The sequence below is a fragment of the Sesamum indicum genome, linkage group LG3, assembly GCF_000512975.1.
Source record: "Sesamum indicum cultivar Zhongzhi No. 13 linkage group LG3, S_indicum_v1.0, whole genome shotgun sequence".
NCBI lineage: Eukaryota > Viridiplantae > Streptophyta > Magnoliopsida > Lamiales > Pedaliaceae > Sesamum > Sesamum indicum.
The window spans coordinates 9,260,398-9,272,706 of record NC_026147.1 but is presented as its reverse complement, the minus strand read 5'-3'; the positions used below and the strand labels follow the sequence as shown (position 1 = coordinate 9,272,706).

Sequence of the window (12,309 nt, the reverse complement as noted above, 5' to 3'; positions counted from 1 at the left end):
CTATTATTTATTTACTTTTTATTAATTTTGGTATTTTTATGATTGAAATACATGTAACGTGTGATTGGGAGAGTAGACTGCAGGTGCATTTTCGTTATTTTAGGCAGTATTCGAGGGCAATAAACTCTTTTCACATCCCCGATTCATTGGCCTCGAGAGAAAGCAATTCCCGGAAGCTAGAAAAGATCAGGTGGAATAATAGAGGAGGACTCCTATTGCAATTTTCTCTCTCTAAATTCCTTCAATTTGTTCTGAGAAGTTCGTTCTCTTGACTTTTCATTTTCCCATTTTGACGCTCTGATTCTGTATATATGTGTGTAGAGATTCTCTGGTCTTAGCTTCAGAGTTCTAGTGAAATTCCCATTTTTTTTTCCTGTTTAATTCTGTGTGTGCATTGGATAGTGAAGCAGGCAGCGGAAGAATTAGCGCTTGTAATACTGTGATTGTTTCAATTAAGGGTTGTGCTGAAATTTGTTAGAAAAAGCTTGAAATCTATCAATTATGGCGGTATCGACAATAGCCCTTTATGCGAGTCCACCGAGCAGTGTGTGCTCTGCGCCGCACCAGATCAGCTCCCACGCACCCTACGATTTCGACGTGAACGGCCGGGCAACGTCGTCGACATCGGCATCGGCATCACCATCGCAGAAGCCTTTAATTGGTGGTCTCTCGTGCTTGTTTTCCTCGCCGCCGATAAAATCGGCGAGTTATTCAGCTGGAGCCGAGGAGTTGGGTTCCTTACGGCATGATAGAACCGAGGAATTGGGGTCTTCTTTCCGGTACTCCTCGTTAAGCTCGTCTCTGAAACGAGATCAGGCTCATCATAGCCCGGTTTCTGTGCTTCAGGGCCTGGGCAATTCAATCGGGACGTCTTCCCGGAGCCCCCCCATGAGAATGAGTGCGGATTTCAGTTCAATTAGGTCTGGGAGTGGGGGTATGTTTACTGGATTCGTGAGGCATGCATTGGGTTCCTGTGTGGATTATGATCCCTTGCCTCTGGCTTTGGATGTTAAGGACTTTGATCTGTCTTCCTCCTCAAATGCCTTATCAACTGATGAGCTTACTTTTAACATGGAGGATAATTTCGTTGAGTTGGATTTGCCTCCTTATGCGAAAGATTTGCTTTCTGACGCGCAGTCGAGGCACTCGATTTTTAAGGACGATTTTGTTATCAAGGCTTTTCATGAAGCAGAGAAGGCTCATAGAGGCCAGGTAATAAGGACGTACCTTTTAGAAATTCTGGGTATCTTGCGAACTACTCATGATATTTTATGATTGAGCATTCTGATGCTATTGATTTGTGCAGATGCGGGCAAGTGGGCATCCTTATTTGCAGCATTGCATGGAAACGGCAGTTCTACTGGCAAACATCGGCGCCAATTCTACAGTTGTTGCTGCAGGTCTTTTGCACGACACTGTTGATGATTCTTTTGTCACTTATGAAAATATTTCCAGCTCCTTTGGAGCTGGAGTTGCAGATTTAGTAGAGGGGGTAAGAGAAATTGACTTTATTAACTGTTAGTCTGCTTCCTTAGATTCTTTGGGAGAAAATATACAGTTAAATGACATGTTAAGGTAAGAGAAATTGACTTTATTAACTGTTAGTCTGCTTCCTTAGATTCTTTGGGAGAAAATATACAGTTAAATGACATGTTAGGTCCATTTAAGATATGTGGTCGATCTATTGTGCTGTAGTTATTTTCCCTAATTTGCAAGAGCTATTTGTTGATGGGTTATGGTTAATGAAAATAATGCAGTATAGATAGGTTGGGATTTTACAATGCATGGGTGCAACTTTGGATGTGGAACTGTATTGGGTGGATTTTTCTTGTTTGAAAGATAAACCTTTGAGTGTTCAGCAAGAACTTGTTTGATCACTTTCGAGTTTTCATCCACCTCATGTTGATTTAGGTGACATGTTAAACCTTAATGATTATGTCAGGTGTCTAAGCTCAGTCAATTGAGCAAGCTTGCACGGGAGAACAACACAGCCAGTAAAACTGTTGAGGCAGATAGATTGCATACCATGTTCCTTGCAATGGCAGATGCTAGGGCTGTTCTAATAAAGCTTGCTGATCGACTGCATAATATGCTGACTTTGGATGCATTGCCTTTGATCAAACAACAGAGGTTTGCAAAGGAAACTTTGGAAATATTTGCTCCTTTGGCTAATAGACTAGGGATCTCTACTTGGAAGGAGCAGCTGGAAAATCTCTGTTTCAAACATCTGAATCCAGATCACCACCAAGAATTGTCATCGAAACTTCTCAAGTCCTCTGACGAGGCTGTGATCACATCTTCTTTAGAGAAGCTGGAGGAAGCACTTAAGGTCGCAGGAATTTCTTACCACAGTCTGTCAGGCAGACACAAGAGCTTGTACAGCATCTATTCCAAAATGTCGAAGTACGTCTTGTTTCTCTTTCTGGGCTCTTAAGTCATACACAAGAATATTTAGATATGGACAATGATTGAGCATGCACGCATAGCAACATCTTTGAACTTGCCTTTTTTGAGTTTCAAGTTTATAATCATCTAAAATACTTGTTGGTCCACGAGACTTGGGATTTCTGAGCATGTTGGCCGTAAATTGTCCTAAAAGCCAAGTTTTCCCTTAGGATGTACTTGACATGGATTTTTGTTTTGTAATTTGATAAAATAAGATAAATATGAATGTGTTGCAGTTGCACTCTCTGTTCGGTCAAGGGTCTGTCTTGCTTCGTTATTTACTTCATGGTGTGATATGTCTCATGATCTGTTGGGTATTTTTCCTTTTGTAGAAAGAAGCTAAATATGGATGAAATTCATGATATTCATGGATTAAGATTGATTGTTGATACTGAAGAGGACTGCTATAAAGCTTTAAGAGTTGTTCAGGAGCTATGGCATGAAGTTCCTGGGAGGTTTAAAGATTACATAGTTTATCCCAAGTTTAATGGGTATGCTTTAGCTCAAAAAGGAACTTCCATTTTAAAGATTTGCTATGTCATATAATTGATCAAAATTTCAATTTGCAGGTACCAGTCTCTGCATACAGTTGTTACAGGTGAGGATATGGTTCCCCTTGAAGTTCAGATCCGAACAAAAGAGATGCATCTGCAAGCTGAGTATGGATTTGCAGCTCATTGGAGATATAAAGAAGGAGATTGTAAACACTCTTCCTTTGTCCTTCAGATGGTTGAATGGGCACGTTGGGTCATCACCTGGCAGTGCGAGGCAATGAGCAAGGACATGCCATCAGTTGGATTTACTGACTCGATGAAGCCACCTTGTACATTTCCTACCCATTCAAAGGATTGCACATTTTCCTGCAAACCTCATTGTGGCTCTGATGGACCTGTCTTTGTTATCCTGATAGAGAATGATAAGGTACGTACAGGATATTTTCTCTGGTATTCGTTCATATGAACCTTGGACAAGTAGTAGATATTTAGTTGATCAAGTATGTGAAGCACTGTTTGACTGACTTGGAATTACAGATGTCTGTGCAGGAGTTTCCAGCTAACTCATCCATAATGGATCTGTTAGAAACAGCTGGTCGTGGCAGTTCGAGATGGACTTCGTACGGGTTTCCTGTGAAGGAGGAATTAAGGCCACGGCTGAACCATGAGCCTGTCAGTGATCCTACCTGCAAGCTAAAAATGGGGGACGTGGTAGAATTAACTCCAGCCATACCAGATAAATCACTGACAGAATACAGGGAAGAAATCCAGCGAATGTATGACCGGGGTCTGACCATATCAAGTGCATTGCCTTTGGCTGCCAATTCCCTGGCAAGCCTGCGAAGTTGACCCATGGTCGAGTTCATTCTAAGCTAGTATTTCATTCAGTAGCCTAAAAAACGTCTATCCTTGTACATAAACATTTGTAAAGAACAGCTTCATGGTTATATTCTGAAGGGAAAGCTCTAGCTAACTGGAATTCAACCGACGTCGCCTCACTAATTGTACATTTCCATATTTTCTGTTGTGTTGGTGCATAGGTCCATTTTTCTTGGCAAAACAGCATATGCTATGAATGTATATAGCTATTGAGATAGCCTTGCCCCGAATTTCCAGAATTCTTTACCGAATTTCTTGGCGGACCAGTATATGTACCCTAAAATGAAAGGCATGCATCGTTCTCTTCGTTGTCATGTCGCCAGACTTTGTATTCTGGGAACGTATGTATGTTGACAATCAAGCGTTTTGAGTGTTACACGGGTAATGATGCGGAAATGTGCATGTGCATAAACATGCAGGCGCAAGAACTAATTGTTCATGTTGATTTTCTCTTTTTGCCAAATTTTTAGGGATTCTTGTCTAGAGGAGTCTATACGCTTAATTTTGTTTGGATGGACTTAGTCAAAACTTCTTGGTGGTTAACCTTTACAACTGTCCGTATTTTCTAAAACTTCTTCTCTCTGTAATGTTTAAATTTTCTACTTCTGCTGTTTTTTTATTAATATGCCTTATCAACAAGTTGGCCAAATTACACCATTAAGTCTATAGAATACGGATTTGATACTTTTAGTGATGTGATTTACAAGATAGTAAAAAATGGTTGCAAAATTTAGCAACACTCGACATGTTTGCGCTGTGTTTTTTAAAATTTTAAAACTGATTTTAAAATTATAAAAATTCAACATACATTTAGTTCTTTATTTTACGAGATTTATGCGATCGAATGTGTCAAGTTTTTTTAATTTTGGGTTGAAAATTACGCAGAACATGAAACTAGATACGTTAAGTTTTCTTAATTTTAAAATTATTTAAAAAATTCATAAAATAAAATACTAAACGTGTTGAGTTCCTATCTTACGGGACTAAAAACATAATTTCGCCCAATAAATTATGTCATTTTCAACACAACGTACGAGTTAATCTATTCTCAATGGGCTTGCAAGAATTTCACTTTTTTAGACCTTCGCTTTGTATTTACACATCTTTATTTATACATAATTAAGATCTATATTCTATAATAAATTCAAAATCCTCCACATATATAGTATTTGCATCATAATATAATATAACAAAGGGCCCAATTTTCAAATATAATTATAGCTTCCATAAATTAGTAATATAACTACATCACAACCAAGAATTAAGTCATTGGTTGTTCCCTTCTCATTTTTCCTATCTCCAGAAGAAGTGTTGCACAGAATCCTGCCATGAAACAACAAACAAGAGCATGATCAAAATCCCAGCCAGCCCCCATGATGAACTCCCAATCCTGAAAACCAAACCAGCACTACTTTTACTATGATCTGGAGACTGAAAATTGGCACTGCTATTGGATGAAGAAGTGGTGGTTTTAATGAATTACACCCGAGACTGAAAATTGGCACTGCTATTGGATGAAGAAGTGGTGGTTTTAATGGCTACTATCAGCCCTGCCACCACCGCAGGCAGCACTAACCCGCCGGAGCTCCACCGACCCTCAAAGCGGCTCTCACTTTTCCGGTGATCAACATATAACGGCGAGAGGACGATGGCCGACACCAGGGCTAGCACCATGGCTAATGCCCTTGGTGAAGAATGAGCAAAAGTAGCAGTTTCCATTGAGTTCTCTATATCAGAAGTTGGTTTTCTTGTTAGTATTATGATGAGTAAGATCACAAGAACAAGAAAACCAACTTGATTTATGGTAAAGTATAGTTTGAGAGTGTTGAATTTATAGGAGAAAAAGAAAGTTGAGATGGGAAAGGAACCTATGTGGAAAGATTCAAATTTGATGAAGAAAAGTGATAGATAGACAGCCGTCCAAAAAGAGAAAAAGAAGATTAATTATTGCATGCATGTGAAAGAGGGCAAGTCATCATATATAAAAAGGTGGTTATGGGGTTTGCAAGTAAGGTATAACATATGTATGTATGACAAAATTATATTTTTAGTCGCACTTCGTATACACAGCTCCAACCTCTGTTTTAAAAGTTATAAAATTGAATACTCGACACATTTAGTATTTTGTATTACTGAATTTTTAAAATGATTTTAAAGTTGAGAAAACTCCACATATTTAATTATCTATTTTATGGATTTATGAATTAAATATATTGAGTTGATTATTTAAAATTTTTTGTAAAATATAAAACTAAATGAGTCGAGTTTTTCTAATTTTGAAATCCTATAAAATCGAGGAGTAAAAGTGTTAGAGAACCTGTTGCTATTTCACCATGTATGCATTGATTTTGGGTTTTCTTGTTTGTGTTAAATTTCTTTTTAAGTGGTATTTAGCTGTCAGTTAATTAATCTGCAAGGTCTTCAATTTATTTCTTTATCCATTAATTCACTTGCTAGCTGGCTCTTTTACTACATGACTTTAATCACAACTAATTATTTGGTTTGAATTAGAAATTTTCATTTAACAATGACAATTACTTATATACATGATTTCTACAACCCAATCAAAACTTTAGGTGGTAATCCTGTAAAAACATGTAAACTTAGAAATGAAGTAATCAAGAAACAGAAGCTTGAATTTCCAGGCAATTTCAGTTTACATGTACTACTTGAAGAGGATGCTTCTAAGTATTCTATTACATCGGTGGCAGATAAGGAGTTTAAAAAGTTCTAAAGCCTCCTTGTCCTAATAAGTCGCCTTTTCAAGGATAAAATTGTAAGTCTCACCAAATTAGAGAGTTGCAGAAAAATGCTTGCACTACGTACGAGACACCACCTTGCATCACATGTCGTATTATTCAGCTCCGTTTAGGTCATGTGCCCGTTTCAAGTTCCTTGTCTAAGGAGCTAATGATGATCCCGTGCATCAGGTATTGGTCGCAAATGAAGATTTTGAGCGGCTTCTTAATTTTAAGGGCTCTTCTCCTTCGCCAAGCGCCTCTTCAAAGACATAGCCATGGAGCTTTCAGCAATATCTCATGTGTCCATCCCAAGCTGAGGTCTGAGGGGCTGATGTTGCTGCTACGCGTCCAACATCGGTTGCAGAAGATGAATTTGAGTAACTTATAAGCTTCAAATCTTCCTCTTCTTGGGAAAAGCTCCTTTTCGAAGACAAAACGGCCGTAAAACTCACGGCAATACCTCATGCTCCGGGCCATCGATCTCGTAACATGCTGCATAAAAGGGTAACTAAAAGTACAAGAGTCTTATAAATCAATATTACAAGCTCTAATTAATTAACAGAATAGGTAGCTAGAAAACTAGCTAGGAACAATTATTAGCAAAGAATTGTTCCCCAATAAACCTGCAGGAAAGAAGTTAACACCTTTAACATCATCAGCCTTAACATAAAAAACATGCATGCCTTAAAGAGAACACATCAGTCTTTATTTAGACAAAATGTCATCAAATAAAGTTCAGCAACCACAGGAAAAGCATCAAATTCCTAAAAGGCAGTATATAGTTAATTTATTACAAACTATGGAAAACCAGATAATCTGTAGTTCTGGAATCCATTTATTTATAGATAGTCTTTGTATGCAGATTATCTCTGAATACTTTATTCATCAACTTTTCCTGTTTGGACTTTGAAACTTCTTCTAATTATGGCCTCTGGTCTCTGAATACTCGTCGCTCCCAAAGTTTGATGTCCCGGAACTCCACTGGCCGCTCCCTGCAGTATCCGCGCTTGGCCTTACATTGTTCTGCAAGGTCACGGTTGAAACAGACGAACAATCAACGATAAGTTAAGTTCAATTAATGGTCGATCATGTCATGCACAGGGTTATACGCTTGTCATGTGATATATATACCTGATCATAACCATGATGATAAGTTGCGTCAAAGTGATAGCCTCCCGAGCTCGAGCCAGGATTGTTCATCCCTGCAAGAGGTCCTTGTGGGAAGCCAGAGAAATTCTGAATCAGGCGATCCATGTCAGCAAAATTAAAGAAGTCATCAGATTGGTGCATAGGGTTTGAAGGGATTGTGCCTGGTAGAGTGCTTGGGTGAGGAATTAGGGTTCCATAATGCTGATGATAGGAAGCATTAGGCATGATAGGTCCACTAATTTCCATGTTCTGATCAACCACACCACCACTATTTGGCATTTCAGTTGGTGAATTGGTTTTGGAGCTTTCTCCAACTCCACTACCCTCATGGCCAGGGACACGGTACGAACTAGCCCTGGACAGTCGGGGCATTGATCCGAACCTCCTTGGCCTCTGGGACCCATCAGTGTCGGAAGACAGAGGTTGAATTGCTAGGTTATGAGTCTTCCTCTCTCCAGGGGATCGCCAGTTGTCGTTACGACATTTCTAATGAAAAGCACAAATATTAATGCAAATTAGGGTTTTTGAGCCAAGATGTAAGAATAATACTCAATTGGTTATACACTATATATATGCTTAATTCATTTAATAAAACTAATTAATGTTAATCGTGGAAAAAACAAACCTGAAGATGGCTTGCCACTTGCATTCTTGTCAGCCCTGGAACATTCATTAACTCCAGAATCTCTTTCGGAAAGCACCCTATATATTGCCAAATTTATTTATTAATTAATACGTTTTATTTATGCACGTTCATGCACATGCATAACGAAACGTATACGATAAAAATATAGCACTTCAAAAAGTGTTGTATATTTGCACATTATTGCAAGAACAAAATGCATCATATATATGTGTAAATGTGGAACTCTTTTGATGTATAAATCCATAAAGACACACATGTAGCATGAACAACAAACAAGTAGGGATTAGAATGTCCCTAACTAAGAGTATTACTTCATATAAAGCTAGTATATCAATGCTATTAATTTCAAGAATGTAGTATACTATATATAGCAAATCACTTCAATAATACTATATAATATATGCATTGAAGAGGGATAAAACGACGAAAAGCTTACTCCCTTCGCCAAGTTGCTCAACGGCTTCCATGAACTTCTCATGTAGCTCCTGAGTCCACTCAGTGCAGACCTTTCTCTTCACCTTGTTGTTCATCATGATATGATTCTCAAGATCATATTCATCATAGTTTCCCCTAATATTAATCTTTTTCTTCCCTTTGCCCTTGTCGTTCATCATCACCCCATACATGTGATTAGGGTTTTCTTCCGGATCCTCATGAACCACTTCACGAAATTCAATACCTCGTACGTTATAATTGGCCGCAACACACGACCTCTCCCTCTCTCTCATTGCCCGAGTCTTTTCTCTTATTACATGTTGCCATAGGCCGCTCAGCACCTCCATCGATGTTGGTTTCTTGATAAAAAGGAATGCCCCATTTTCTATAGCCCTCATGGCAATGAACACATTATCATCAACGGACATCACTACACAAGAATTCGTAAAACTGATGATCAATATATTAATTATGACAAAAGATTTGGAAGAATTAGGATAAATTTAAAGACAACTAATGAACACTACAAGAAATATAACTTACAAACGACCGGTATATCCATGTTGACGGCTTGTTGTAGAAGCTTAAAACCGTGTAGGTCTGGTGAGTTGATGTTTGCCATGACCAAATCAAATTTCACCTTTCCGTTCAAGAGCATTGTTATAGCAGAAGAAGCCAATTCTACAAGAGTCACTGCAGATATACCAAAAAAATACTAATTTTAGATAACATACATATAAGTTTCACATAAATAAGAACATGTAATATTTAGCAATTTTACATAAATAAATGAGTGTTCACATATACATATATGTAAGTAAATTCATGTATCTAAGTACATGTATCCGCTATATATGTGTATATACGGACAGTTGAAAGAGAGTGTGATATTTTTATCGACTAAATAAAAGAAGGAATTTTTACCCAAAAAAAAAAAAAAAAGTCGCAATAATTATAATAAATGTGCTTTAGACATGGATCTTTTAATAGATTCTTGACATTAAAATTATTTGGATAACAAATAAGATTACGCTATTGGTTATTAATTCATCTTGTCGTCTTTATGTCTCTTCCACAACGGTAACGGTAAACGGTAACGGTAAACGGTAAATGTATCATTTGAAAAAATATTAATTACATATTTGCGCGCGAAATCAAAATAAATACTTAAAACACCAGAATAATAAGATACAAACCCAAAACTTGAACCAATTTTTATTAAAATAGTCTTAGTTTACTAGCGTGCTCTTCATCAATGTAAGTAATAAAACAGATCCACAAAAATGGAGTTTAAATAACAAATAAAAACAAATATTTTTCAAACATTTTTTATGTTTACAAGCACATTCATCAATCAGTGTAAGTAAACAAAACAGATCGAAAAAAATGGAGTTTAAATAACAAATGAAAAGCAATTTTACTTAAACATTCTTGATTTTTACAAGCATACTCATCAATGTAAGAAAACAAAACAGATCTTCAAAAATGGAGTTTAAATAATAAATGAAAACCAGAGAAGGGAAAAAACAATCTTTGGTTGAGATCCAAATTAAGTGAACAAAAATGGATCTTCAAACCAATCTTTATAGAAAAAAAAAAATTGTTTTGTTATAAATCACACACACACACACATATATATATATATATATATATATAGATGGGAAATAAAAATTAAAAGATGACAAGAAAAATGGTTCATTAATTTGGCTCATTTTTTGAGTTTGTGTTTTATGTTACCTTCTCATGCATCTTAAATCAAATTATTCACAAGGAAAATCATATAAACTTGAAGAAATAATTTTAGATTTATTCTTGATGCAAAGGGAATTATTTTACTTAAACTCCATTGTTGATATACCTCTATAGTGACATGCTTCTAGCTGGTTGCCAATGTTCATTAGTCCTTCTGAGTCATGGTCGACTAGCAAAACATGAATCTCATGCATCACTGTGAGGTATGAAGCTGTTGGAGCGCTTAGGTTGCCTAAATCCCACATGATGTCCCTATACATATATGCAAGAAATGTATGAATTTTAATGTTTTAGTTGATAATAATCAAACATTAGAAATGAAACAAAACAAGAAGATGATTATTATAAGACAAAAGATGGATGGGGGAAAGAAAAATGAAGAACATACAAAGAAGAGAATAAGGAGAGTATGAAGAGCAAGAAGATGTTGAAGAAGAGGGTTGCAATTGGAGTGAGGGAAATGAAGGAGAGAGCATGTATATATATAGGGGTTGGGGGGTGAGATTTTCTTGAGTAATTTTTTTGTGAAAATTATTATTATTTTTTTATTTTTTCTAAAGGTATTAACTCCGTTACGCCTCGTTTCTTTTGTAACGCTCAGAATTTTAATTCACACATGCACTTTAGCGCTCGAACAAAAAAACCTGTATTGGGTAGTGTGTAAACCAATGGGTTAACTCCAGTTGTTTTATGTGTGGTCCCCTCTTTGTTGACTATTTTTCAGTCCACTCCTCCTTTCACATAACATGGGAAGTTCTTAAATACTTTTCTTATTAGGCATAATAATTTGGATTCAAAGTTGAGGTATTTACATTCTCATATATGAGTTTGTTTGTAAGAAAAAAAAAAAAAAAGAAATAATTTTTGTAGAAGTCAAAGTCCTATACATAAAAGAAAAGATAACAATTTTTCCTTTAATTTGCTTTTTTAATTAAGATTTTTTTTTTATAATGAATTATTTGCGGATTGAAAAGAGTATTTATTTTTATCTTTTTCATATAAAGCACTAATAATTGTGCTTACCAACTTACTATTTGTATTATCCAGAATGTTCTTTATTATTATTTGGTTTTACTCTTTACCTGCCTTTTCACGCAACATCAGATCACAGTAATTTCTCAATTTTCTTATAGGAATTACACCCAATATTCAAACCGACGTTAATAATTTTCGTCTCTTACCAAATATTGTATTTGGTTTGACGAATGGGATTTTATTGAATTTTCACAATAACTAATGCAATTACTTCTTTTATTGTTGATATATAGTGTATTCAATGAATAATATTGTTATAATTAATGATATATAATTATTTACAAATTCTATTTTAATTTAGCTATTTCTAGTGCAATAAATATAATAATTAATTTAAGAGGTATATGAATAATATTAAAATTATACTACCCATTCTTCTTGTTGATTTGAAGTAAAATTACATAAACAATTTGTTTTTATTTTGATTAAACTATATGATTTTTATGCTTGTGCAAAAAATGAGAGAATGTAAAAATGATGTATGACTCTTACCCTTAATTTCACAATTTGTGTACACATTAATTTTCTCACTATATTACATAATTAGATTATGTTACATTCTTTAAGAAAATTTTAAATTATAATAATTTTTATTTTTGCACGTAAGCGATGCACATGATTTGAGATATGATTGAGAAATTCCTTTTTCTTTTTCTTTTCTTTTTCTAACGAACGTTGGTTTGCATTATCGTTTGTATGTAAATCAAAACTGCTAATTGCTACAATTTGAACT

The 12,309-nt window shown here is 35.8% G+C and overlaps 2 protein-coding genes across 3 annotated transcripts; one reads left to right on the top strand and one right to left on the bottom strand.

The window, feature by feature from the left end:
* LOC105157806 (probable GTP diphosphokinase RSH2, chloroplastic) lies at positions 180 to 4,125 on the top strand. Of its 2 annotated transcripts, XM_011074286.2 has the most exons (6): positions 181 to 1,212; positions 1,307 to 1,492; positions 1,943 to 2,403; positions 2,778 to 2,936; positions 3,015 to 3,366; positions 3,477 to 4,125. In XM_011074286.2, exons 1-6 carry the CDS (start codon positions 502 to 504, stop codon positions 3,786 to 3,788), a joined length of 2,181 nt encoding a protein of 726 aa, XP_011072588.1. In that variant the 5' UTR covers positions 181 to 501; the 3' UTR covers positions 3,789 to 4,125. The 2 variants fall into 2 exon arrangements, with proteins under 2 accessions (XP_011072589.1, XP_011072588.1); XM_011074287.2 differs by lacking the exon at positions 2,778 to 2,936 and having other exon boundaries at positions 180 to 1,212.
* On the bottom strand, positions 7,268 to 11,032 carry LOC105157805 (two-component response regulator ARR14-like). The gene is made up of 7 exons (XM_011074285.2): positions 10,930 to 11,032; positions 10,648 to 10,793; positions 9,333 to 9,482; positions 8,791 to 9,219; positions 8,334 to 8,410; positions 7,691 to 8,194; positions 7,268 to 7,582 (listed from the first exon to the last, which is right to left on the bottom strand). Exons 2-7 carry the CDS (start codon positions 10,784 to 10,786, stop codon positions 7,478 to 7,480), a joined length of 1,404 nt encoding a protein of 467 aa, XP_011072587.1. The 5' UTR covers positions 10,787 to 10,793; positions 10,930 to 11,032; the 3' UTR covers positions 7,268 to 7,477.